This window comes from Balaenoptera acutorostrata, chromosome 19 (assembly GCF_949987535.1).
Source record: "Balaenoptera acutorostrata chromosome 19, mBalAcu1.1, whole genome shotgun sequence".
Lineage (NCBI taxonomy): Eukaryota > Metazoa > Chordata > Mammalia > Artiodactyla > Balaenopteridae > Balaenoptera > Balaenoptera acutorostrata.
The window spans coordinates 7,101,672-7,128,618 of NC_080082.1; the positions used below are offsets into that span (position 1 = coordinate 7,101,672).

The window sequence follows — 26,947 nt, forward strand, 5'->3', positions numbered from 1 at the left end:
TCCTTTCACACAACATAACGTCTGTCCAATTCGTTCACGCCATTGTGTGGATCCGTTGGATCTTTTTCTCTTTTTCTGCAGAAGCCTCTCATATGGACATGTCACCATGTATTTATTCTTCCTCCTGTTGATGGAGGCATTGGCGTCGTGCGCTGTATGTCTGTTCCACAGTTAGTTTATTCATTCTCCTGTTAGTGGACATTTGGGCTGTTCCCACTTTGGGCTATTACGAATAACACTGCTATAAACATTCTTGTTTGTGTCTTCGGTGGACACGTGAGCTCAGCTCTCTCAGGCGTCTACCCAGGAGTGGAGCTGCGTGGTCACGGGGTCAGCAGATGTTTAGCTTTAGTAGATATGCTTCCCAAAGCGGGAGAACCAATTTCTACTCCTGCCAGCAAAGTCTGAGAGCTTCTGTCAGCCACCACTCCCACCTCTGAAAATGGGTGTAAGCTGATTCTGGGGGCCCCTGTCGCAGAGCTCTTCCAGCTCAGCTGGGAGGCACCTGTGTTGCTAAGGTCGGGACAGGAATACCCGGTGACCTGGTATCCCTGGGAGGGATTTCCCAGCCTGTTGTGGAGATGTTGCCCTCCATCCCGCCCCTCTGTCCCCTGGCGCAGTCAGTCACTGTCTTAGTTTGGGTCTCCCCAGAAGCAGGCTCTGCGATAACTATTCCAGCAAAGGTAGCTTATTTGGGAAGCGGTCCCAGGAACCACGAGTGGGACCATGGGAAAGTGAGGGGAGAAGGGCAGGAAGTCCTAACAAGCAAGTCAGCCCAGGGGGCAGCTGGAGATTAATCGCAGGGAAGGACTCTAGGAATCAGGGAAGAAAAGGAGCCTTGGCGGTCTCCGCCCCCACCAGGAGCCAGAGAGCAGGGGCATTTACACACCAGCTCCCCCTGCCACGAGGGCTGCGGCCAGGCAGAGGCGCAATTCTGGGCCTCATAGAGCCTCAGGGAATAAGCCAAGAGACCGAACTTCACCCTTCACTCCTTGCTGGCCCTCCTTCCATACCTATCGCCATGTTCTACAGTTTTACTCCTGAGCTTCTCTTGAATTTGTTTCTCCACGTGGTCCAAGCCACAGCCTCAGCCCCATCCACTCACCAGTCAGCAGTGGAGAGATCTTCCCATAATGCCTGGGTCATAAGCTTGCTTTGATCCCCAGCTCCCTGCGTGACTTTGACCAAGAGACCCAGCCTGTTCTGGCCTCCACTTCCCCATCGGTCAAGAGGGATCATGTTAGCACCTGCCTCATAGGCTTGCCAGGAGGAGTAAATGAGTTCAGACCTATAACACCCTGTTACCATGCCTGGCGTGTAGTAGGTGCTGTATACATGCTTTGTCAGCAAATGGATAAGATCATTGCAACGTCCTTACAATCATTCATAGCCCTTGGGGTAAATCCCAGACTTTGATCAATAAACATGACTAACGAGACACTGGCTGGTCTCACCTCACACCTTCCCCCCGTGATATGCTGAGTGGTGGCCCCAGAAGGTACCTTCACCTGGAACCAGTGACCAGGAACTTATATGGAAAGAGAGTCTTTGCAGATCACGTAATCATGCTAAGGATCTGGCCATGAGATCATCCTGGATCATCCAGGTGGGCCCTAAATCCAATGTCACATGTCCTTACAATAGAAAGGCAGAGGGAGATGTGAGCTGGAGAAGAGGAGGAACCACATGAAACAGAGGCAGAGACGGGAGTGATGCAGCTGCCAGTCAGGAACGCCGGTAGCCACCAGAAGCTGGAAGGGAGAAGGAAAGGTTTCTCCTCTACAGTCTTCAGAGAGAGCAGTGGAAGCGCGAAGTCCTAACCACTGGACCGCCAGGGAATTCCCCCTGCCAACGTCTTGATTTTGGACTTCTGGTCTCCAGAAACAGAATACATTTCTGTGTTTTCAGCCACCGGGTTTGTGGTACTTTTTGTGGCAGCCCTGGAAAACGGACGGATGCACTCTGTGTTTTAGGGCTGCTGTGAAAAAGCACCACAACCTGGGGGGCTTAGAATAACAGAAGTGTATTCTTTCACAGTTCTGGGGGCCAGGAAACCAAATTCAAGGTGTTGGCAGGGCTGGTTTTTTCTGAGGGCTGTGAGGGAGAGTCTGTTCCCGGCCTCTCTCCCGGCTTCTGGTGGCTTACTGGCCACCTTTGGCGTGTAAGAGACATCATTCTAGTCTCTGCCCTCATCTTCACATGGCCTTCTGCCTGTGTGCCTGTCTCTTCAGATCAATTTCCTGCTGTGCATGTCTGCTCCTGTGACCAAATTTCCCCTTTTTACAAGGACACCAGCCATACTGGATTAGGGCCCACCCTAATGACCTCATTTTAACTTGAATACTCTGTAAAGACTTTATTTCCAAATAAGGCCACACTCTCCGGTACTAAGGACTTCAACATCTCTCTTTTAAGAGACACAATTCAACTCCAACGATAACACCCACCGCCCCGCCCCCATGCCCACCATGCTTTCCATCTGCAGGTCCCAACACAGATCCCGCTCCCGTCTGTCGCCACGTCTTTGCACACTCCCCTTTCCTCTCTGATGATGTGACAAACGTCCTCATTCTTCACTGTCAACAATACCACCTCCTCCAGGAAGCGCCCCCCCGCCCCCGACTCCCAAAGCCTGGGTTAGCTGCCACCCTCCATGCCCACCATAGCTTCCTGTCGTAGCATCTGTCACACAGTATCCGGGCTGCCTGACTGATTGCCAGCATGTGCCAGGTCACTGGGGCCCTGGAGGGCGAGGGCCATGTCTCGTGCTTCTTCTAGCATGTTTTCTAGAACGTGCTAGCACCTGCTAGAAGTAGGTGTTCAATAAGGAATAGTTGAATGCACGAATGAATGAGGCCAGGCCCTTATCCAAGGCTCTCTGACCCCTTTCCCGACTGGCCTTTAGAGAAACTTCTAGCAGTCTGTCAGACACAAATGACAACCAGGTTCCCACGTGATACAACTCCAGGGCGTACCATTCACACTGTAGTCCAAGTGACTGGAGGACAGCTCATTCTAAAGTAGGCACTGTTTGAGTGTGGCAACCTGGAGAAGTGCATCAGGCTGGCCTGCGGACCACAGAGCTCAGATCCCACTAATCCAGTGGCCACTCTCTTGGGAGTGCTTCTCCCTGCCCCCATTTCAGGATCTGCCCTGAAATTTCCTGATGAACATCCCTCCCCAGCTCAAGGACCTAGCGCTCCACTGGGCTCTCACTGGGCCTCTCACCATCAGCTGTGGGGGGAGGGGGGGGAGGGGGGGAGGTGGGGGAGGGGGGAGGGGGGGAGGTGGGGGAGGTGGGGAGGTGGGGGAGGGGGGGAGGTGGGGGAGGTGGGGAGGTGGGGGAGGGGGGAGTTGCGGGACCCTACGGGAGGAACAGGTAGGGTCCTGGCATGAAACAGAAGACCCACTCTGGTGGGTTCTGGAAAGTACGTGAGGAAGGGCTAGCTCTGGAGGGGCGGTGCCGGTTAGGTAATTGACAAGGGACGCTGAGGTCCCGGAACTTACACCAGGGGTCTCTTACCACGTGCAGGTCAGCAGGGTGAGAGGAAGACGCGGTGTAACTCAGTTTCTGCAGGAGGAGGGCGAGTTGGTGACCTTCCGGTCCAGTGGACGGGCGGGGTTAAGGAAAGTGAGGCACTGGATGGGCCGGGTTAAGGAAAGTGAGGCACGCGGGGTGGGCGGGGTTAAGGGACGTGAGGCGCGTGGGGTGGGCGGGGCTAAGAAATGTGAGGCACCTGAAGCTCGCAGCCCATAGGTCCTACCAGGCCAAGGCTGGGGGGTGGGTGGCTGGGGGGGTACCTGAGCTCACAGAAGGAGGCCGATTCTGCAAGAAAAGCACGGGGGAGGAAACGCCCTGATTCTCTCTTCCCGCGTCCCTGCCTCTCTGCCAGGTAGCCAGCATTCTCCAGGCTCAGCCGGAGGAGCCCAGGTGACAGGGTGGGGAGGAGGGCTGAGGACAGGTGCCTGCAGGGTCCTACCTTTTCCATCTAGCAGTGATGAGCGCCTGCTGAGCCAGGCCCTCTGCTGGGTGGGAAGATTCAGAGACGGCAGGTTGCGGTGCCTCACAGCCCCGTGTCTCGGCCCGCAGCTGGCTGTCGTGAAGCCAAGGCCATCTGGCCTGAGGACCGGAGCTCCTGCAGCTCGCCCGCCACCCCTGCAAGTCCAGGGCCCTCCTTGTTCTCACGCAGGGCACCTGGCTTCCCTGAGTGGCCGGAGGTCGTCATGTGGGTCAGCTGACAGGCCGCACACCTGAGGGATGTAGAGGCCTCGGGGAGTGAGGAGGCCAGGGGAGGGGGAGGTGTGCGGAGAGGCAGGGAGGCAGCAGGGGTAGGAAGAGGGTGTGGGGTTATCAGGGGGCGGCGAGGGGGTTACACCAGTTGTCCTTGGGAGAAGGATGAGGGGCCTGGCTGGAAGGGCGGGGTGGGGGGCGGATGGAGGTGCAGGGGGAGGAGGAGACTCAGCAACATAGCAGCAGTGGGCTGGCCGTGGGGCAGGGTGAGTGATGGAGCCGTGGGGCAGGGTGGAGGTGAAAGTTACATTTCTTCTTATCTGGGGGAGGAGCCAGCTGGCCGGATGCGTCTAGGCGCTGGACCTCCGGGAGCCCGCCACAGACCAGAAGCATCCACGTCAGCCAAAGTGTCTCAGAAATGCAGAGTCTTGGTCCCCACCCAGACCCTGGGGATCAGAACCCGCGTTTTCTGGAGACTCTCACTGGACTAGAGCTTCTGTGACGCCCTACTGCACAGCAGTCTAGGTGGACGGCCGGGTTCTACCCTGGGGGTGACTCTTTCCCCCCCGGGGACATTAGGCCCCATCTGGAGACATTTTCAGTTGTTACAACGGCAGTGGGCGGTGGAGGGGTACTCCTGGCATCTAGTGGGTCAGGGCTGGTGGGGGCCTGCTCAACATCCTTTGATGCCCAGGGTGGCCTCATGACAAAGGAAGATCTGCCCCCTAATGCGCCAGGGTGAGGAGTCCTGGACGCTCGGAGAGGGTGTCCGGGCTCTGCCGTGAGCCCCCGACTCTCTGCCTAGGTCTCATCCCTTCCCATCCCCCTGGGAGGCCCCTTCAAAGCCACACAGATAGGCCAGATGTCAATGAGTCACTTACAGTTTATTTTTGCCTGAAAGTATTTCACATCTCTGAACACAGCTACGTGACAGTAGTATTAACCATCAGGAAAAGCAACAGTGCGAAGGGAAAAGGTGGCATGTCTCGGCTCTTCTTTTTTTTTTTTTTTTTTTTCTTTTTAAATTTTTTTTTTTTTTGCTTCTGCTTCTTCCTGCACCAGAGTGCTGTAAAGTATGGGACCGAAGGGGAGCGAATAAAACCAAACAACAGAAAACAACAACAACAACAACAACAACAAAAAAACACGAAACGCAACACACTCACACGCACACACGAAATCAAACCTGGCACGGAAAATGAATTAAGACTGAAACCCAATTTCTTTTTTTTTCCTTTTTTAAAAAAATGAGGGCATAGTCGGGGGGTAATAAAGTCTACCTAGCAAAGTATAAAACGACAAAAGCATGGTTTCCATTGAATAAGATTAAATATACATAAAACAATTACATTGACTGGGGGTTAGGTCTGGAGGTGCCGAAGGGGGGCTGTGTTTGTGCTAAACCAACAGAAGAAGGGGCTTGGGGGAGAGGGGACCCCAAGTGAACCATGAGGGCTGTTTTGTACAGTGAGGGCTTGTTTATAAAAGAAACAGAGGTTGGTGTGCCTTTGGGGCAGGTGTGGGGACGGAGGGGGCAGAAGGGGCGTCTGCGCTGCAGTGGTCACATTCGTGGGCGGGGTGGGCAGTCAGGCTGGTGGAGGCGACGTCTCTCTTCTCCCAAGAGACCATGCAGAGAGGCGGGCATGCATGAGGGGACCGCGGGAGGCACAGGACGGCGGGGAGGCCACAGGTCGCAGAGCCTCGGCGGGGACGGGGGCAGCAGAGGCCACCGCAGATGGGAGAGCTCCGGGGGAGGGGGCGGGCAGCTCTCCTGCGGGACGGACGGGAGGACAGTTTAGCACCCTCCCCCTCCAAATGTGTAAAAGGGGGCCGAGAGAAAGCTGGGGCCGTAGAGGAGCAAGACGACGATGTGGGGACCCCACTTCTCCTCCCCCAGCTGACCTCCACCCCGTGAGGAAACCGGAGACTTCTGGGATCGAAACGCACGGTGGCGTGGCGGGCAGAGGGATGGACGGACAGACCGACAAGAGAGCGTTAGCATAGAGAATCCATTACGAAAAAGCAATTAATTTTCCAAGGAGGTTCTTTTTTTTTTTTTTTTTTTTTTTCCGTCTGTTTGTTTCCTTTAAAAAAATAACAAGAATACTACCACTACCCTGACAGCTGACTGGTTTGTACAGTACTACACGCCAGGGGCGGCCGGCGGGCGGGCGGGCGGGTCAAAGACTTCATAAATAAGAAGCAGGTCCCAGACCTGCAATTTGTCAAACGTTTCTTAAATAGGCGCATTATTTAAATCTTATGTACAACAAGAATCACTTTGCATAGCAATGGCGAGGACACAGGACGGGTTGTGGGTGTGATGACGTGACCGGGTCTTGTCCGATGGCGATGGCGACGGTGGGGCGAGTTCTCTCAGCAGGGCCTCGGAGGGAGAAAGCATCCTTCCTCGGCCTCCAGGCCCGTCGGGGTTGCGTGACGATGGCATCAGAGTTGACTCTTCCCACATGGCATTGAACACAGAGGCAAAGAAAATCCACAAAGGGTCCCCCCTCCCCAAGCGCCCCCATTCCCACCCTCTCCCCGACCCGCTGCCGCTCCTCTGGTTGCTACAAAGTCCGTTTTAGATCAGGTCAAGGTTTCCGATTATGAAGCTAAAAGAATTAGGTGGGGGCTGGGCGTGCTTACGGACCCCTCCCCACCCCCTCCCCCCTCCGCCCTCCGCCCCCAGAAAGACTCCCCCCGCTATCTCACAGCCAGGACGCGGGGTGGGACCCCGAGACCCGCTGCTCTACAGCTATTAGTCAAGAGTTGCGTGTCGCAGTTGCAAACTCCTTCCTGCCGAGCGGGATTTTCACCAGGCTTCCGTGTAGCGGACGTCCACCTCCTTCAGGTTGGGAAGCTTGGCCTGGGGGGAGCAAGAAGGATCCAGTCCCTTCCAGAACCTGGTGGCGCAGAGCTCCACGCCCCACCCCCCTGGCGGCTGGTGTTCCCACCGTGCCCTCCCCACTTTGTCACCATCGGGGGCTCCCGAGCCCAGAGCTGGGGAACCTCCGGGAGAACCAAGCAGGCGGCACGTGGTTCCACAGAAAGCAGGCGATAGCTGCTGGGGAGTCCACGTTCCCACCCCAGAGAGGCTTCGGATCACTGGCTCTGGGGGCAGGAGACCCAGGACGTGAGCCCCCCGCCACTGTCACTTGCAGGCCACCTGCCCTTGGGTAGAGCCCTGGCCTCCGGGAGCCGGCTTCCTCATCTGTGGAGGGAATCCGAGTCCCGTCCCTGGCTCACAGGACGGGCCGAGGGACTAAATACCAAACGCAGGGCAAACCCAGAGCACCCTGTGCCTGTGCCCTCAGGGCTGTCAGGAGTCGGGCGGGGAGAATGAAGAGGGATCCGTAAACTGCAGGTCCCTGGCGGGTGGGTGGAGATCCTTCCCACTCAGGCTCCCCCACGTGGATCTGTGGCCGGACTATAGGATCCCACCTGCTACTTCTCAGAGCGGCTTCCGGCTCCCCATCCCTGCCCCCCATCCCTGCCACCCAGACGCGCTTCTGCTCTGCCTTCCTTTATGAACAGTTGACTTTTTCTTTACAAGCCTTCGCTGTACGGAGAGACTGCCAACTGGTCTCCTGCCTTTACTTCCCGCCTCCCCAGCTTCCTGGGCACTGGCCTGCCCGGCAGACTCACTTTACCCACTCCTTTCCGTGCGGGCTCTTCCGCCCCAATGAACGGAGCTGGCGGTCCCCTCCCTGCTGGCCCCTGAGCCCCGTCCTGCTTCAGTCTGCTGCGCGTGTCTGTCTGCCGGGACTGAGCTCCCTCCTGGGCAGGGGTGAGCCCGCCGCACCTCGGTGTCCCTGTCCCCAGAGCAAGCCTGCCACACAGACGGCGTCTGGAGGCTTGGCCAGTGAATGCGCCCCAGGCTGCAGGTCCGGCTGCGCTGGAGGGGAAGCTGAGCGGGGGAGGCCCTGCTGGAGGTGGGCTTCCAGGGCGCCCAGGGGCCGGCGCACTCCTGGCCCAGCCCTTCCTTCCCAGGGTGCTGGCTCTGCGGCCGAGGCCAGTTCTCCGGGCCCAGGATGAGGGGGCGGCAGGAGCCTGCGGAAGGCCCAGCCCCTCCAGCCCTGACGAGACATGCGTTTTTACAAACAAAATGTGCCCACCTTCCACCACCCAGATCCTCTCCTTGATTTTAAGTTGCCAACCTAGCCCAGCCTGCTGGTCCTGGGTCTCACCTGTGTGACTGCACCAGCCCTGCAAACCTTCTCCATGCTGCTACACCTTGCTTGTACTCTCCCTCAAAAATCCTGTTTTCCACGTAACAGCCAGAACAAGCTTTTAAAAGCAGAACTCACTACCCTGCTTAGAGCCTCTGAAAGCTTCCTCCTGAACTTGGATGAGATCCAGAGTCCTTCCGTGACCTGTGAGGGCTTATTTGGTCTGGCTCCAGTCTCTCCTCTCACCTTCTAGTCACGTTGGCTACAAAGTCGGTTCGTACCAACACTTTCTGCCTCAGGACCTTTGCACTTGCAAAGGAAGGAAGGAGGGAAGGAAGAAAGGGATTACCTTCAGGTCTTCGTAGGTGTCCGCTGAGAGCTTGGTGCTGTTCATGTTTAAGCTGCAGAGACTCTTCATGGCTGTCCAGGGACAGACAGACAGACACAGTCATTAGGTCAGTGGGACCCCACAAGGGGCAGTTGCAGGTACAGGATGGAAAAGCTGGGGGCGGACTGAGTTGCTGAGGCCTCTGGTTAGGAGACGGGGTCGGGGAGGTGGGGTTTCAGAGGCACAGCCCGGGACCACTAGGTAGAGAAGGTCTATTTCAGGCAGGAGCTGATCTGAATTGGGCCCACGTTCTCCCCTTGCCCTCTGAGCCTCTCTCTCTTCTGGTGCCTCTGTCATGTCCCTCCACTGCCTGTACCCCAAATGTCCCCAGAACTGGCCTGCCACACTGCAGACAGTGGACCCCACTGTGACACGAAACCTCATCCTCTCTGCCCTCCGTTACCCCGTCACCTGCCCCCAGCCACTCCCAAGCCACCCAGAACGTGCCGACGACCTTGCAGGAGTCATGCCCATTGCCCAGCATGCCTCCCCCTCGGTCAATTCCGACGTATGTGTCTTTCACCCCCAGATCCAGTCACCTCCCTGGGAAGCCCTCCTGGATTCCTCCCAGCTGAGGCCCGGGGCCTCTCATCTAAACCAATGGACCTGGAAAATGGGAAATGCAGATTCCCAGGCTCAACATCACCCAAGATTTGAGTTTAGTAGCTTAGGGTCAGGGTACAGAAGTCGGCAGTTCTAGGTGCCTCGAGGATTTTGTGGCTCCTTCTACTAGGGCAGTGCTTCTCAAACTTTAATGTGCGTGAGAATCACCCGGCACTTTGTTACAGTGCAGTTTCTGAGTCAGCGGGTCTGGGGCAGGGCCCGAGCATTTGCATTTCTAACCAACTCCCGGGTGAAGGCTGTGGCTGGGGCTGCAGCTGCTGCGGCGGGTCAGGGCAGCACGATCGCCCTCAGGGGCTGTGACGGTGTCCGGAGGGCACGGGCTGGGCCTCCCTCATTCTTCCTTTCTCCGCTAGAGCATCAGCTCCACGAGGGCAGGGGTATTTCCGCCTGGCACGGAGGAGGTGCTCCGGGAGCATGGTGCACGGTGCACGGTGCCCAGCCTGCCGCGTGAATGGAGGAAGGGAGGAAGGGATGGACGGATGGACTCACAGCTGAGAGCCAGCAGGCCGGCATCGGTGACGGGCGTCTCGCACAGGTTCAGCACCTGGAGCATCGTGAGGTGTTCCGACAGGAGCCGCAGGCCGGCGTCTCCAAACTGTGGGGCAGAGACCTTCTCAGCCTGGAGACCTACACTGGCCTCCCTAGGGCACCCGGGGCGATGACCCCGAGGCAGGGGCAGCGGCGGACGAAGGAGACAGGACAAAGCCCAGGCCTGAGGCCCATGGCCTCCACGCCTCAGGGCCTGGGCCGCTCTCGCTTCTCTCCAGAGACTCCAGTGCCCTGACCGGGTTCAAATCCAGTTTCTGCCGGTGCCGTGGACGAGACAAGGGCCCCCTGGAGTCGGTGTTGCCATCTGTCAAGGGTGGCTTCGAACTCAGTGACTCGTGGCTACTAGCGGGAGCCGAGGTGGCCCTTCCCTGGGCGGGACAGCGGGACAGCAGGGCAGCTGGCAACGCCCGGGTTCTCTTCTGCGAGATGAGGGTGTCGGCAGGGCCTGCACCTCACGGTGGAGTGGAGACCACACGTGCTGGTACGTGTTTAACAGCCCAATCGGTACTGAGCACGGGCAGCGAGCGCCGTGCGCTGTGGTCATTATTACAAGGAGGAGACCCACCAGCCGCCTGCACACCCCCTGGGCAGGGGTGTGAGACCTGTGTCACGTGTCAGCTGTGCCGGGCACGTCCCTGCTCTGGGCCTTGGTGACTCCAACTGTGGGACGGGCCACTGGGCTTCGCGAGGGGCTAAACCTTCTCTGGCCTGGGACCCTCTGGGGGACATGGGCGCTGAGCCGTGGAGGAGGCGTGGTGATCAAGCGACTGGACCCGTGGGTTCTGGGCAGAAAGCCAGCCATGGAGGAGGGTGCGGGGCAGGTCTGGGGCAGGGGTGCACAGTGGGCACAGAGGAGGGCGCAGGGGGCAGGCCATATGTACCTGAGTGGACCACAGGTTTAGCTGCTTGAGAGAAGGCAGTTTGATGAGGTGCTCAGCGCAGGCACTGGTTACGTTGGTGAAGGCCAAACTGAGGTTCTCCAGGTTTCCGAAGGAGCCAGAGCTCAGCAAACGGGCCAAGTCAGCATCCTGCAGATGGGACGGGCAGGCAGGGTCTCAGGAGGCCTGGGGCTGCCAGCAGCTCCCCGAGGCCCTGAGCCTCACCTCCCCAGCCCCACAGAAAGCTGTGGCGGGGAGGAGAGCACGGTCCAGTGGGTTGGGACAGAACGGGGTGTCAGGGAGGGCGCGGCCGCCTCCACGTCTCCGTGGTGGCAGCTGCCTAGCTGGAGAAAGCCTTCGGAGCTGACTCACAGCCTGAGTCACCAGTGGGGTGTTCCGAGGCCACGTCCCTCCCGCAGGCGTGTGCGTGCATGTGTGTCCGACCGTCTCACTTTCCCAGGCGGGAGCTTGCGCCCATTTCCCACCCGCAAACACTGAGGCCCTTTCAAGGAGTATGTGAGCGCTAGACTCTGAGGTCACTGAGGGTCCCTTCCATCTTTGTGATAGAATCCTTGAGTTTTAGCTGCCAACTGGCTGCCCTGGATTAAGGCTAATCTCCCAGCTAGGTGGGGCCACGTGCTAAACCTGGACAACGGTATACAAGCAGACGTGTCCCGCAGAACTTCCAGGAAGGTCCTTAAAGGGAAGGGGCATGTTCCTCTTTGCCTCTTCCTCCTTCCTCCTGGCTTGAATGGAGATAAGATGGCTGGAGCTTAAGCAGCCAGTTTGGACTATGAGGTGGAAGCTATGTGCCAAGGACAGTGGGGCAGCAGGATAGAAGGAACTAAGATCCCTGAAGACCTTGTAAAATGGGGAAGGAAAGAGGCACCAACCTGATAGGCTTCTTGTCATAAGATAAAATGAACTATCAGCACAATTTATCTGGTACGTGAATCCTCAACATATATGAGCTATTATTGTCATCATTATGAATAACTGGTAACATATTAACATTGATATCAACAATAATCTTTATCATAATGTTTGGTTTCCTGCAACCCAGTTCCCTCCTAGGGAGGGAAGTACCATAGGGTCCCTGTTCACCTCCTCCCATCACCTCCAGCAGACACTGTATGCTGTTCCCCACCAGGGAGGATACCCCACTTCTTCCCTCCCAGCCCTGCAGAAGAATGAAACCAACTCACTGTGGACTTGGAGGGCAGTGTTAGCCTGGTGGGCCCGCCTTTCCTTTGCTGCAAGAGAAGCCAGACTGGTTACGACCCACTTTTCCCTGAGCCCTCACCCGGTACCCGCACCTCCAGTAACACCTCTCATGGCACTGTTTGTATTTCTTGGTAGTGGCAGGCAACATGGTGGTCTCTGTCTCAGGGGCAGACCCCGAGGCCAGGTCTGAGGGCAGGTGGTTTATCAGAGAGGCGATCCCAAGAAACCCCAGCAGGGGAGTGGGGAACTGAGACCACAAAGGCCCCTAAAGGAAGAGGCTGTGATCACCCCAGCTACCCCTGGGCCTCTGGGAAATGATGGCGAAGTCACATCTCACAGAGAGACCCCACCTCTCCCGCTAGTCACTGGTTGAGAGCTGCTCCAGGAGACCAGGGGGCGTGAGTTCTCCACCCCTTCTGTCCTGCTGTGCCCGTGGACAGAGAAAGCCCTTTGGCCAGGAGGGACGGGTGCTGGTGTTCGGAAATCAAGCCCCGTGCCCTGCAATGAAGGGCCTGAGGGAAGTGGGGGAGGGAGGGAGGGAGGAGGGGCACAGACAGCCACTGCCAGGCTTGGCTCGGAGGGTGACACAGGATGTGGCCGTGACCAGGCCCATATGGGCTGTTTGACTTTGGGCCACAGACTCAGCCTCTCTGATCATCTGGAAAGTGGCGGGTGGCAACCCCGACCTCTCTGGGTCTGGAGGAGGAGTCAGTGAGGTGGAGGCCCGCACAGGTGCCACGGTCCCTGGGCTCTGCCCTGCTCACTGCAGCCATGCTCTCGCTGCCGGGCAGGGGAGCCCCGGGGCCGGGCCGGGCAGCTGGGCGTGCACTCACCAGCTCCTTCAGCTCCCGCTGCCGGTCGCACAGCTGCTCATACATGCGCTTCCCCACGCCCGTGCTCTCCAGAGTCGAGATGATCTGCAGCTGCGTGTCGTTGTTGTCGATGATGTTGTACTCCAGCATCAAGCACAGGATCTGCCGAGAGCCGGGAGGCGGGTTACCGCCAGCCCGAGACTCTGGGCAGGGCTGGTCCTCGAAGGCGCGGAGGCCTGAACCCTCAGCCTGTCCCAAGAGCCCCTCACGCCTGGGGAGGGGGCCAAGCTCAGCACACCCATACGCTCCCAGGTCCTGTTCTCTCCCCGCTCTCTGCACTTCCGGCTGTGCGATGCCAGGGGGATCGCCTGCCCCAGTGTCCCCTCTGTGTAACGGGAACATTAGTGCACACGCACTCAGCGCGTGGTAGCTCCTGGTTAACACTTGTGGGCACGATGCACGCCGGGCCCCTATGGCCTGGTAGAGCCCGAAAGACAAGACACCTCTTTCTATCCCTTGCTTTTCCACGGAAAGCTCTGGGAGTCAAATTCTTTGATGCTCTCCCTGCTGAGAGGTGAAGTCTAATTCCCATCCCCTTGACTATGGGCCCGGCCTCGGTGACTCACTTCCTTTTTTTAATTAAGAAAAAACATATACATATATATATATATATATTTATTTATTTGACTGCACTGGGTCTTAGTTGCGGCATGCCAATCTTTAGTTGCGGCATGTGGGATCTAGTCCCCTGACCAGGGATCGAACCCATGCCCCCTGCATTGGGAGCGTGGAGTCTTAACCACTGGACCACCAGGGAAGTCCCGGGGACCGACCTCTAATGGCCAGAAAGTGGCAGAAGTGATGCTGCCTCACTTCTGAGGCTGAGTCAGGAAAAGAGATACAGCTTCTGCCAGGTCTCTTTGGACAGTGGCTCTGGAAGCCCCAGGCTTCTGGGGACTCTGCGGGAGACAGAGGTGACATGAGTGCCCGGGGCTGATGTGTGCTCCTTGGTGAGTGGGAAGGCTACGACCAAGGCTGCCGTGTGGACGGCGGCCCGGCAGCCCCAGCTGCTCCAGCCTCTGCTGGTCGAGTCCCCTCGGGCCAGCGCCAGGCGCGTGAGGGAAGTAGCCTTGGAGGGACCTAGCCCACCCCCATCTGACTGCGACCCCATGAGACACTCAGAGTGAGAAGTGGTCAGCTGAGCCCAGTCATCCCAAGACCCATGAGCAAATAAATGAGCATTATTGTTTGAAGCCCCCATTTGGGGGTGGTCTGTTCTGCAGCAACAGACAAATGCAACAGAAACCTGCCCAATCGATCCCTTGGACCCACGTGGATCACAAGTGAAATTAAAATGAAATTAGCAGATGGTCTGATGAAGGTCTCCCGCTCCCGCTAAGCTCAGGAGGGCTGGGGCTGTGCCTGCCTTGTCCGCTGCTGTGTCCCCAGCTCTTGTAATAACTCGGGGCTCCTAGAAGCTCCTAGAAGGTGCTCCATCAACAAGGATGAAGTCCTGGGAGAGTCGGCAACCTTACCAGGGACTCAGGCCAGCTCCTTACCTCCACCATGGTCTGGTTCCCCCTCAGTGCCAGGAGCATGCAGGGTCCCAGCTTGTTTTCTGCCAGGGAGAGCAGGAATTTTTTGGTCTTGTAACAGGAGCCCATGAGGATGTGCACCTGTGAGGAGAGATGGGCCAGGTAAAGGGCAGCGACCGCCGTGGGCTGTGGCCCGCGGTGCCTGCCTTCTGCATGCTACAAGGATCGTGAGACCAGAAGACACTGATCAGACACACCCCACACCCAGTCTGGACACTGCATCTGAAACGATCACCAGACTCTCCCCGGGGGATTCAAAGGACCCCTCCCTGACACCGGTTCCCATGTGGATGAACCTCGAGGGCATTGTGCTGCGTGAAGTAAGCCAGTCACAGAAGGACATATCCTGTAGGGTCCCACTCATGGGAGGGACCTAGGGTCAGACTACAGAGACAGAAAGGAGAAGCGGGGATGGGGTGGGGTGTCGGGGCTGGGGGAAGGCGTGGGGAGCTAGTGTTTATAGCGGGGACAGTTTCAGTTTGGGAAGATGAAAGTTTGGAGATGGATGGTGGTGGTGACTGCAGAACACTGTCGATGCACTTGATGCTACAGAACTGTACACTTAAAAATGGTTCAGGTGGGCAGAAATTCACACAACATTGTAAATCAACTATACTTCGATAAAAATATTTTAAAAAATGGTTAAGGTGGTAAGACTTATGTTATATGTTTTACCCCCGCTCCGTACACACACACAAAAGCCCCCTCTCCCGCCCACCTCGGGACTCTGCTGACATCTGGCCCTCTGGGTCTTGGCACTGTCAAACCTGGCGGAAACTTCTCGGCAGCCCCTGCTTAGGGTGCACAGGCCCACCCCTCACACGCAGGGCAGGGAACAGTACAGAGCCCCGTCTCCCCTTGCCAAGCCCCCTGTGAGTCCCAAAGGTGTTCTGAGTGATCGCTTGCCCCAGGAACCCAAGAACCGGCAAATTCTGCTCCATCTTGGGTTATCTGCAGGGCGGCCATTAAGAAAAGTGTGTTTCTTTCTGGTGCATCTGGAGATGGGTGCCCAAGGGCAAGGGTCCCCAACCAACAGCTGGGAGGCCCAAACACCTGGTTTGCTCTCCCCCTGACTTCACATTAGAGCAAATGCCCTTCTGTGGTTGGAAATGGCAGCCTAATCAAGGGGACCTCATCCGTGCCACGTGTCTCCACGGAAACGACGCATCACCATCCAGGGGCTGCCTGCTTCCTTCCCCACGTATATTCTTTTCTGCTCCATCACCAACAACTCTGGCATACAAATGCAATCTCTCAGGCTGGGGAGCTGCCAGCTCCCTGACTTCTCTCTCTCACAGTCCCCGCACCAAGGGGCGGCGGGGGGGCAGGGAACCACGGGGTGTTGCCATGGTGAAGCTGTGACATCAGAGCAGAGAAGCCTGTGAGAGGTGGTGCAGGCAGGCAAGGCCAGCATTTCCAGGACACACAGGGCACTCAAAGGGGACACGTCAGGCAGCAGGCGAGGAGTGGAGAGCAAGTGCGTAAGGAAAGGAACCTAAAAATAAGCCCCTTTCCAGAGAGGATCCAGAGGCAGTGCTGGGGTCTGTCGTCACTGCGCAAACGCTGCCAAGTTCGCTGCGGAGAGCGTTGTGAGCTGCTCACCCCACTGAACCGGCTGCCCAGTAGGGATGAGAATAACCACACCCGTCACTGCTGCGCACTCACTGTGCGCTAGGCCCTGGCCCGGTGCCTCGCATATATTATCACAGGCAATCACCATGGTAATCCCGAGACGCCAGGACTACGCTCCCCGTTTCACAGACGAGGAAACCAAAGCCCCGAGAGGCAAGTTACTGATCCGAGGTCATCAGGCTAGCGTGTAGCAAGGCTGCAACCTTAGCCACGGCTGGCCTAGGCTTGCGCCTTCTCAAGCTCTGGAACATGAGTGACTGTGGAACGGAGTTGGTTTGGTCAGCAAGCGGGCTAGGTGAGGTTGCCGGCCGCCTAGAGGAGCATCTGCCCTGGGGAAGGGGCATCTGTGCCTCCTTTCACAAGATGGACACTCTCTGCTACTGGAAGAAGGGCCAGCTCTGGACAGCGTGGCCCTGGCCGAGGGAGGAACTTGGAGGCCGGAGGCCTGTGTGACCTCGGGCAAGCCACTGCACCTCTCTGTGCCTGTTTCCACACAGAGGTAGTTAAGGGGTAGGGCTGCCGTGAAGATTAAGAAAGATCGTGCACGTGAGGTGTCGGTCCCAGTGCACAAGGAAAGTATCAGGAGTCACCAAGGATGTGGTTATTGGTCTGGTGATCTCAGATCCCTCATCTCCAAGGTGGGCCGGTCATCCTGACCTTGGCGTATCGGGGCAAGGATCAGACGAGCTGACGGATGGATCTGCAGTGCCTTCTAGGATACCTGTGCCCATTACGCGCTCAGTCCCTTGAACAAAGCAATGCGCTACAGTGAACCCGGTGAGCTTGGGCAGTTAACACCTGTAACGTCTGGAAGATGGGGTAGTAGGAAGTGTCCCTCCTCACGTTGCTGGGGGAGCCTTTGGCTCGGTGCCTGCTCAGGTAAGAGATGAGGAAGTGACCCTTGTGGCCGGCGTCACCATCACCATCTTCATCACCAGCATCCTTTCCGCCTGGGAATTCCAGGGCTGGCCCCAGCGGGCTCGGGGGGCAGCTCTCTCACTGGTCAGGGGCGGGGAAGCCAGTGTGCCCACCCTCGGCCCCGGTCACTCCCACCCCCGCCCCTCACGTACCATGCTGGCGAACAGCTCCCCGTCATCGTCGCAGGCCACCCCTCCGGGGCTGTAGAGCTGAAACCAGCCGTCCTTGCCAGCCCGCACGCTCAGCAGGCACGAGTGGACCTGCCGCAGGGGGAGAGCGCTTGGTCAGCCCCTGCAGACCCGTGATGACGGTGGTCCACGATCCACACACGCAAACGGCAAAGGCCCAGGCAAGTCCCACAGTTAAGGAACTGGTTTAACTTAGTTTAGTCCAGACCCGCCCAGCCTTCTACTAAATTCCACGGAAGGCCTTTTGGGAAAAACTCTGATATCCATAAACAGGGGAACTCCAGCTCCTCGGGATGGAGGGCCGGGCCCTGGCTTGTTTAGTTGCCCTGAATAAAGCAAGTCTGTGGCCAAGCTGGGGTAGAGAGGCGCAAAGGGACCTCTGTGCCGCTTTCTCCTGCGCCTTTGATGGGGGCATTTTTTTCTCCTTTCTCTGTCTGGGTCTCTGTCTCCCTCTCTGTGTCTGCAATTCCTCTCTCTCTCTGCTCTCCTTTCTCTCTGAACCTCTGCCCCACTCCCTCACTTTTGGGGCGTTTGCCCCTCCACCTCTGGGGGTCTGCCTGCTTCCCTACTTCACCCTCATGGGTGCTGTCCCCCGGCTTTGCCTTTGTCCCGCCGATCTCTCTCTCTCTCTCTGGGACCCTGACATCCTCTCCTTAGGAGAAAGGGTCTCTGTCCAGAGTGGGGGGCAATTTCAGTGTCCAAAGCACAGCTCTCTCTGTGGCTCTCAGCTTCCTCCCCAGGGCTCCATGCGTCTGTGTGTGGGTGGCGTGTGTGCGTGTGTGCAAACACGTGTACACACATGGGAGGAATTCCACATCCACCCCGGCCCCGCTGTAACTGCAGAGAGAGAGAGACCAAGGCCTTTGTTTCTCCTCTTCCTCCCCATCCTCAGAAGAAAGCTGAGACAAGAGTCCCATCATTTCCTTCAGGAGTGAAGGACGAGCTTCTGCCAAGAGTCACTTACTCACAGATATTCAGTTGATCACAACCCACACACAAGTAAACAGAAAGCAGGGGCGGCAGGGCTTTGACTTTTCCCTCTAAGTTGGAAGACTATCTGACGTTAACTTAGCTACTTCAAAGAAACAAGGAATCTAGAGTATGAAACTCTATTCAACAGATAACAGCAAAGAATTTATAAGAAAACAACTATGGCTCCATCTGGGAGGGAGAAGGCGGGAGAGAAGAGGAATGAGGAGGAGAGGGGAGAGGGGAAGAGAACCCGGAGAGGAAATCAGAGGAGGAGGCGGGCGGAAGTGGGAGGCAAGGCTGGCAAGAGGGGCCTGCTGGGGGGCCGTGTCCTCAGCAGCCTTCCGGGTGTTACCCGGGCTGGGAAATTTCCCTCCTGGCACTTGGCACTGCTGCTCTGCTCTGGGATGCAGCTGGTACCACTTTTATTCATCAACTTCAAAGTCCGTGTCTGAAATGAAGCCTCACTTTCCAGGGGAATTCTGAGACTCTGCCTTCACGCACGGCGAGGGATGGCTCAGGTTTAAGAAGAATGGAGACCCATCGCTGGTACCCAGACGTTTAAAAGCTCCCTGTCTACGGCTTCTGCCTGAGGATCGCTTTTGGAGTCAGGTGTAGAATCATGGTGTTTTAGAACTAGATCCTTCTAGATCCTTCTAGAACCAGGCTTTATAGTGTGGCCTCTTTAGAATCTACTCTGGCTCCACCGAGAATAACTCCCTCCCTCATCCTCCGGCTCTGCCAGGGGTGCACGTGTCCACCTCTGTCCCTGCCTGGGAACCAGACCCCTCATGCCCCAGACTCCGTGTGCACGGAGAAGGGGCCTGAGCGCCTCAGGGCAGCCCCGCCTGGCCCACTGTGCACGCTGCAGGGCTGGTTCCTGCACTGGCTCTGGAGCCTAACTCCCTGGGTGAGGATCCTGCCTCGGCCCATGTACCAGTTGTGTGATCTTGGGCATGTAACCCCAGTTTTCTCAACTTTAAAAGGAGGGTAGTTCTAATGTAAAATGGGGATGATGGTAGCACCTAGTCATAGGGTTGCTGTGAGGATTAAATGAGAAAACGCCTGTGCCTGACACAGCGTGAGCACCCAGTGAAGGCTGTTTTTGTCATTGCAGTGATGCAATGGGAGAACGGCTGCGGCGGGTTCCCAGCCCGCTCTGAGTCCTTGTTCACACACAGGGGCTCTGGGATGGAAGGATGCCCTCTCCCTGAAGCCCAGCTGTTGGAGGGGCAGAGCGGCCCCTCGGGGAGGCCCTAGGCCACCATGCCCGGGAAATAAAACCCGGCTCAGATCCCAGCTCAGACATCTTCCCTGGCCCGCTGATACTCAGAACGGCAGGACCAGAGAGGATGAGCCATATCTCAGAGCTGGTTAGGAGCCCCGGTGCCAGCCTGGCCCTAAATCATGGCCCGTGCCCTAAGGAGAAACAGCCGGTGGGAAACACCTCCGGTGAGCCTCAGTTTACAGTAAAACACTGACATCACGGGCCGGGCTTGGACACTTGGGTCGGGGGCTGTGTTCATGCACAAGGCAGAGGAGCCCTTGTAAACTGTTATGGATGCCCGTGGGGGACAAGGGGGCCCTGACAGAGCCACATGCGCCCTGCTGCAGCCTGGACCGTGTGCCCGCGAGGGAGACGGAGGCCTCACCTCTTGTCGCGGGTCTTCGGCGAACCTCTGAATCACGTACTTCAGTTCCCTGAAAGAGACGGGGTGGGGGCAGAGTCATGCCCAGGGTCCTGGCTGGGGCGGGCCAGGATCGGGGGCTGAGGACAGAGCTGGGGAGGGGCGGGGCACCGGCTGTGCTGGCGGGATCAGGAGACGCCTGGACGGGCCTGGACACACGTCTCGGGAGAACTTCTGGGAGGAGCCATCCTTGCCTCCCAGAATGCACGTGATGAGGACGGGCCGGAAGGAGGGCTGGCTGCTGGGGGACGCCCGCAGGACAGAGAACACTCGTCCCGGAAGAAGGTAACAAGGGCGTTGCCCAAATACTCACTTGGTGAACTTCTCGTGTGCGAGAGCTCTGGAACAGAAACAAAGGGAAAACCGCAGTGAGCAGGGCGTTCGCAATAGCACAGGGACCCAGGGTCCTTCCTCTGGGGGCGGCAGGCTTTCTGCCTGATTCCAAGAATGAAGAGGAAGTTGAGCATGAAACATCGACATCGTGTCCCCACTCGACATGACATGGATCACAGGAACGGGAACGGCTGAGCTCCCCAGGCCCCTGCTTACTCGAAAAGGAGGGTAATTCTAAAGGAAAATGGGGATGATGGTAGCCCCCAGTCGTGAGTACCAGGCTCCAGAGTAAGCAGGAGCGGCGCTCCGCGGGGTGCACGTGAGCACGTCCGCACACGGGCACCAGGGACCCAGGTGTGCTTGTGAATTGTTCCACCATTAAGGCACGGCCGCGCTAATTACTGCCACTCATCGGAGCGGCCACCGGGGACCGCTCTCCGGGCGAGTCGCCTCATGGGCCCACCGTCAGGCGTATCCCCGGAGCTGTGGGAACAGCGACTGCAGCCAATGACGCCACTGCTCTCAGGAGTCGGATTTCTCCAGTCTCAAATCCTGGGGGCTCCGGGGACCAGCCGGGCCAGCAAACGGGGTAATTACTGAGTGTAATGCCCCCTCGGAGAGCCGCATTTCATAAATACAGGCTTGTTAGTCAGCTCTGGAGAGAGCCCGGGGCTGCCTCCTGGGGCCTGGCTTCTTCACAGCTATCAAAACAGGCCTGCAGGCATTTTAGGGCCTGGTTATTTAGACAAAGCCTTCTCCACAGGCCATTATCCACCAGAGAGTTCTCTCCCTATTTTCCTGTGATAAATTCGATACTGGGATAAGGGCCGCAGGAGAGACGGAAGGGTCCGTCCCTGGCCCAGCTCACTGCGGAGGGTGAGCTAATCATCGTAACGGGTAGACTAAGGGAGCTTTCAGCATATGGCCGCGCAGCACACAAAGCCATTCCACACGCATCATGTTTGGATTTCTACCCTGGCCCTCGGAGACGGGAGAGGCAGGTTTTCCTACGCCCATCTGACGCACAATAAACACCGCTGTCGTGACCGCGTGGGGGCTGGTGCGGAGGGCTTTGTATTCTTAGCTCAGTGAAGCCTAGCCGTGCAATCAGGTGATTTTCCCATTTTTGGGGGTGGCAGTGAGCCTCCTCGGGGTCCCACAGCTGAGGACCAACACCTCCATCTCCATCTCCCGCTGTCGTCTGTGGCGTCCCCCGGTGCGTCCCGTGACCTGATCGGTCCCCCTGCTAAGGCCGGGGTGGACGGCGGAGGTTGTCCTTTCAGGCCAGAGGGTGCTGGGGACGTGTGTGGGACTTACTCTTTGGGGAATGGAATGGGCTGAAGCAAGCTGGCCAGAGACGGTCTCCAGTCGTCATAGTCCGACCTGGAACGAGAGGGGACGACGGTCAGGGCTGGTCTAGACAAGGGGAGGTTAATGGTGTGTTATCACACAGGGTCAAAGACGGGGCGAGAGTCTGGCAAAGACCACGTGGCACCGACTCTGCTCTGGTCACCTCGGCTCCCAGGGGACCCGAGGCACAAGCAGCGGGTGTCTGCAGCGTGGCCGCGAGGCCTGATAAGCCTCTCCGGAGACTGCCCTGTGGCGGCCAAAGGGGCTAGTCACCCAGCTCCCCGGGTTCCTCCTCCTCGCCACCACACCCAGGTTCCCAGACCCTCGTTCCTTCTATCTTCCAGAGCATGGAGGGCTGTCATGGGCTGAAACGTGTCCCCCTCAGATTCATACGTTGAAGTCCTAACCCCAGGACCTGAGCCCAGGAAGAGGTGACCAAGGTAAAATGAGGTCATTAGGGTGGGTCCTAATCCAACCTGACTGGTGTCCTCATAAGTGGAGATTAGGACACAGACACACACACAGGGATGACCACCTATAAGCCAAGCAGAGAGGCCTCAGACAAAACCAACACTACCCACACCTTGATTCCAGAGTTCCAGCCTCCAGAACTGTGAGAAAATACATTTCTTTTGTTTAAGCCCCTTGGTCTGTGCTGGAACCTGGCCTAAGCAGAGGACGGCCCCGGACCCCAGACCTAATTTGTGGTCCTACGGGCCCGGGGCTCCCTGATGTATAGAATTCGCTGTTTTTTTGTTTTGTTGGCACAGCTGTGCGGCTTGTGCGATCTTAGTTCCCCAACCAGGGATCGAACCTGTGCCCCTGCGGTGGAAGCGTGGAGTCCTAACCACTGGACCACCAGGGAAGTCCCAGAATTCGCTGTTTTTCAACCTTCTTTTCATTCAGTTGGACCCCTCTGCCCCCCGCCGCCCTAAGGAGCTTTCTCAACATTTTCCCTCATTGCTCTCTCAGTACACTATATCTGTTAACATGCTGTATGTCTGTCTATAATTTATTCCAAAAAAGAGGAAGATCTTCTCACCCCCCAGAACAAATAATTCGCCCTCACCAACAATGCACAGTTTAGATAACCCCGGCGTAGGAACTGTTCCCACCCCTCCTTCCTCCAAATAAAGTGATGATAAAGTGGCAGCCTTCAGAATCCAGCTCACACCCTGGAGTGTTCCGAGGAAAGATGCAAATGCCGGACACACAGAAAAGAATTCCCAGAAAAGCCTGCTGGCCCGAGATAAGTTCTAACAGTGGTACCAGCTGAGGGTTGCTAAGCACTTACCAGGCCGGGCAGTGGGCACAGCCCGGCTCACTTAGTCCTCAGAACAGGCACTTGAGGACAAGAGTATGACACCTGCCCTACAGGTGAGAAAGCAAGGCCCCTAGTGCCTCCTGAGTTCAAGCAGCAAGGACGCTCAGATCCAGGATTCACAGCCAGGTCCTCGGACTCCAGTGCCCGAGGCTGGGTGTGTGCTTTATGCTGCCCGTGGGTGGCTGGCCACAGGGAGCCCAAATCAGGACGTGGAGACCCCTTTCGACCTCATACCTGCGGTCATTGATTTTTGCAGCTGACTTGTCTTCCCTCTAAACCCCTTCCCTCTTTCCCTCCCACCTGTCACTGACTGACTTATAGTTTCCAGAAAAATCTAAAAGTAATAGGAGCAAACACTGTAGACAGCACCCGTCTCGAGCCAGGGGCTCTTCCAGGTACACACATGGATCAGCCCCTGTGTTCCTCCCAGAGACCTGGTGAGCTGGATGCACCTGCCATCCCCATTCTACAGGCAAGAAAACTGAGTCTCGGTGAAGACAGGCACTGGCCCAAGGTCACACAGTCGGTAAGAGCTGGGGTTTGACCCCGGGAGCCTGGCTCCCGTGTCTGTGCTCCTACCCACCGAACAACACATCTCGTGGCCCCTGTTTCCACCTGCAGAGGCAGGCCTGTTCCCTCTCTCAAAAAGGGCACGTACTCGTTTTTCTTTTGCTTTAAAAAAATATGTTCAGGGCTTCCCTGGAGGCGCAGTGGTTGAGAATCTGCCTGCCAGTGCAGGGGACATGGGTTCGAGCCCTGGTCTGGGAAGATCCCACATGCCGCGGAGCAACTAGGCCCGTGAGCCACAACTATTGAGCCTGCACGTCTGGAGCCTGTGCTCCGCAACAAGAGAGGCCGCGATAGTGAGAGGCCCGCGCACCGCGATGAAGAGTGGCCCCCGCTTGCCACAACTAGAGAAAGCCCTCGCACAGAAACGAAGACCCAACACAGCCATAGATAAATAAATAAATTAATTTAAAAAATATATATATATGTTCAATGTAGAAATGCCATTAAATACAGGAATCTCTACGGAGTGTCTAAATCACCCACAATCAGAGTGGGTGTCAGACGAGCTGTGGCCGTGCCTGGTGTGCAGGCACCTGCTGGGCTCCCGGACAGGCACAGCCCGGCCCACGGCTCACCCCGGAGGAAGGGGACGTGATCAATGAACTGCGTGTGTCACTGGGTCCAGGTGCTAAGCTCAGTGGGAGGTTGGGGCAGGGGTCTAGCTGAAAGCGTCTCCCCAGCCTGGAGCTCAGCCTCCTGAAGGCCCTGTCATGGCAGCTCACGCAGGACCAGGGGGAGGATGCAGGGGTGAAGGAAGAGGAAGAGGCAGACAGACTTCTTTCCTGGCCTGGGCCCTGCCCAGCTCCAAGTCTGCAGTTGGCTCCTGGACTTGCTCCAAACGTCCGGTCTGACCATCTTAGGGTACATGGTGGGTGTGTTGGGCAGAGACTGGGAAGCTAGGAGCCCAGGGCCTGGCCAGGCCCCAGGGACGGGCGTGGGATCCCCGTGGCCAGCAGAGCGCCTGTCAGGAGCATCCTGAGAGCAGCGCTGGCCTCAGGGCTGGCAGGCCAGGCTGACCTGGGGTGGAAGGGAGAGCCGCAGGCCGGGCTGTGAGAGGCCTGAGCCCACCTGCAGGAAGGACAGGCTAGCCAGGCCTTCCTGGGCTCAGGGAGGAAGGGGAGAGTGAACCAGGTGCCTGAAGCATCCTGAGGGCCTCTGACGGGCCTCAGGTGTCAAGCAGCACACGTTTAATCCTATAACCCCCACTTACAGATGAGAAATGGAGGCCCAGAGAGGTCAGGACACCTGCTGAAGATCACAGAGCTCATGAGGGGAGAAGCTGGACTTGAACGAGGCTCCGTGAGCAGGAAATCCAGCCGTCTGGCCTCGCGCTGCTCTCCACGAGCGGTTTAGAGCCTACATGGCTGAGGACTTCCTTTCTCTTGCTTGCGGGGGGCGGGGCGGGGGCGGGGCGTAAGTAACACCAGAGACAAGCTGGGCCGGTGAGGGGTGGACGTGGGAAATGAGGGCAGGGTGGTTCCGAGGATTTGGGGCGGCCGCCTTGGCCCGGCAGAGACAATGCACACTTGGTAGAATTGTAACCCAGCTTGACAGGTGCTGTTAAACCAGAGCTCTGAGCTGTCCCGTGGACACGGTGCTTCCTCCAAGCAGACCATTTCCCCCGATTTCACGGAATCTTCTGCACGGCATGGGGAGAACACACCAGCCTGAGGGCACGGGGGCCAAGCAAGCCTCTGAGAAGCTGAAGCCCCCAGCACACGGGTCTGCGACAGGCAGGCCTGGCCCTGACGTCTGTGTGCTCGCAGCGCCCAACCTGAACCCTGGCTCCGTCGCGGCCACAGCCTGGAGAATGCCGTGTGAGGCTCCCTGGGGTGGGGTGCTGGTGGGGTCCTCAAAGGGGCCCCTGGGGGTGAGCTAGGGCAGAGCGAGGCCTGGGAGACCAAGGGGAGGTCCATGGCCTTTCTAGAAGACCATGAGCGAGGCACCTAACGCAGCCCAGGGCGCCAGAAGGGTGTGTCAGGGACACAGCTCATTCTGCTTTGCTCCTGCCATCACACGTACAAGTATCTGCTCCCTCAAAAGGCAACTAGCTGGCCCAGGGATTAAAATCCAAGGTGAGAAATGAGTGGCCTTTATCTCTGAAGCTGGGGACCTGGGCAAACCCCCCTTCTCTGCCTCGTCATCCCACCAGGGACCTTCCAGGGCTGTAGGGAGATCCACTGGCCTCAAATGCTCCAGGGAGTGTCTGGGTTCTACAGAGTGGCCACCAGCCCCAGGAATCTGCATCTGAAATTTTCCAAACTGATCAGTCCATCTATACGCATACATACACTATACATACACACACATATGTGTATTTCTGCTGCTCTGCAGACCTCATCTAAAACCCTCGCCGGAAGCCCGAGCACGGAGATGCTGACCGTGGGGGTGGGGGTACCTGCCCTTGCCGCAAGCCTGCAGGGTGCCAGGTGGTGCGGCGAATGTGTGGCACACACGAATTCACTGAATTCTCGAGGCAGCCCTGAGAGCCAGAACGCACTGACAGGCGTCACTATCCTCATTTCACAACTGGGAAACCGAGGCCCAGAGAGGCGGACTCATTGTCCAGAATCATACGATCAGTTGAACGGTGGGGGGGAAGATTGGACCCCAGTCTGGCTGACATTCAACCAAGGAGGTGAGGTGGTCCTTCCACCCCCGCCCCCGCCCAGGGCGGCCCTGGGCGATACCTCCGGCGCCTGCCTTCTACATTCTAGTCACTATCATGCTTCCGGGTCACGAGGACAACCCCAAGTCCATCTGCATTTTCCCTAAAGGCCCCGAGGGGTGAGGCGTCTTCCAGCTGACCTCCAGCCCATCGAGGCCTCTTTTAAAATCCATGTGTTTGCAAAAGTAACAAGTAGCCAGATTCGAGCTGATCAGGAAACAGTGGATGTACCCACCTCTCCCTCACGATGGCGGCTCTTTTCTCGTCCTGGACGGAAGGGCATCCCTTTGCCTGTGGCCACACGTGTGCCAGGAGAGTCCCACGCTCCATCCCACCGGGCAGGCAATGTCGCTGCTTTTAGAACTTGGTGCTACTCAGATTCAGAGGGACTGAGAGCAGGGGGCATGGGGTCCCCAGCATTTAGCACAGAACCTGGCCCACCTGGGTGTGCAGTAAGTGTTTGATGAAAGAATGCATAAATAAGTGGGTAAACAAATGTGTGAACCGCACACACGTGCCCAGGAGGTTAAGAGCTGGAATCCGAACAACTATAGGCCAGACCTGCTCTGTCCAGCTCCCAAGTCCACATTCTTTCCATCGTACCACCCAGCTTGGGCCTCACAGGGTGATGATCTCAGAGTCAGCCTTGACCTGTGCTGGGAATAGTTTTCCTTTTTTGAGTCTCCAGGGAACGTTTTGCAGTTTACGTTACTTTCCAAAGGTGTTAAATTCTAACTATTTGAGGGCCCTCTGATGGGAACACAACTAATCAGGGCCCCTGCCCACTCTCTCGGGATGGAGCGGTGCCCGCCTGCTCCTGTGGACATGGTCTGC

At 57.5% G+C, this 26,947-nt stretch overlaps 1 protein-coding gene across 2 annotated transcripts in view; it reads right to left on the reverse strand.

Moving 5' to 3' along the window:
• Window positions 1–6,917: 6,917 nt before the first annotated feature.
• The window catches only part of CMIP (c-Maf inducing protein), a 236,178-nt gene continuing 216,148 nt past the window's right edge, over window positions 6,918–26,947 (reverse strand). For both annotated transcript variants that reach the window (XM_007182633.3, XM_057533902.1), the window contains 11 exons: window positions 21,519–21,584; window positions 20,182–20,208; window positions 19,833–19,881; window positions 17,176–17,283; window positions 14,438–14,554; window positions 12,900–13,040; window positions 12,048–12,095; window positions 10,846–10,992; window positions 9,905–10,010; window positions 8,753–8,823; window positions 6,918–7,100 (listed from right to left, as the gene is read on the reverse strand). In XM_007182633.3, coding sequence (XP_007182695.3) covers window positions 7,047–7,100; window positions 8,753–8,823; window positions 9,905–10,010; window positions 10,846–10,992; window positions 12,048–12,095; window positions 12,900–13,040; window positions 14,438–14,554; window positions 17,176–17,283; window positions 19,833–19,881; window positions 20,182–20,208; window positions 21,519–21,584 — 934 coding nt within the window. In that variant the 3' untranslated portion in view covers window positions 6,918–7,046. The remainder of the gene's footprint in view (window positions 7,101–8,752; window positions 8,824–9,904; window positions 10,011–10,845; window positions 10,993–12,047; window positions 12,096–12,899; window positions 13,041–14,437; window positions 14,555–17,175; window positions 17,284–19,832; window positions 19,882–20,181; window positions 20,209–21,518; window positions 21,585–26,947) is intronic.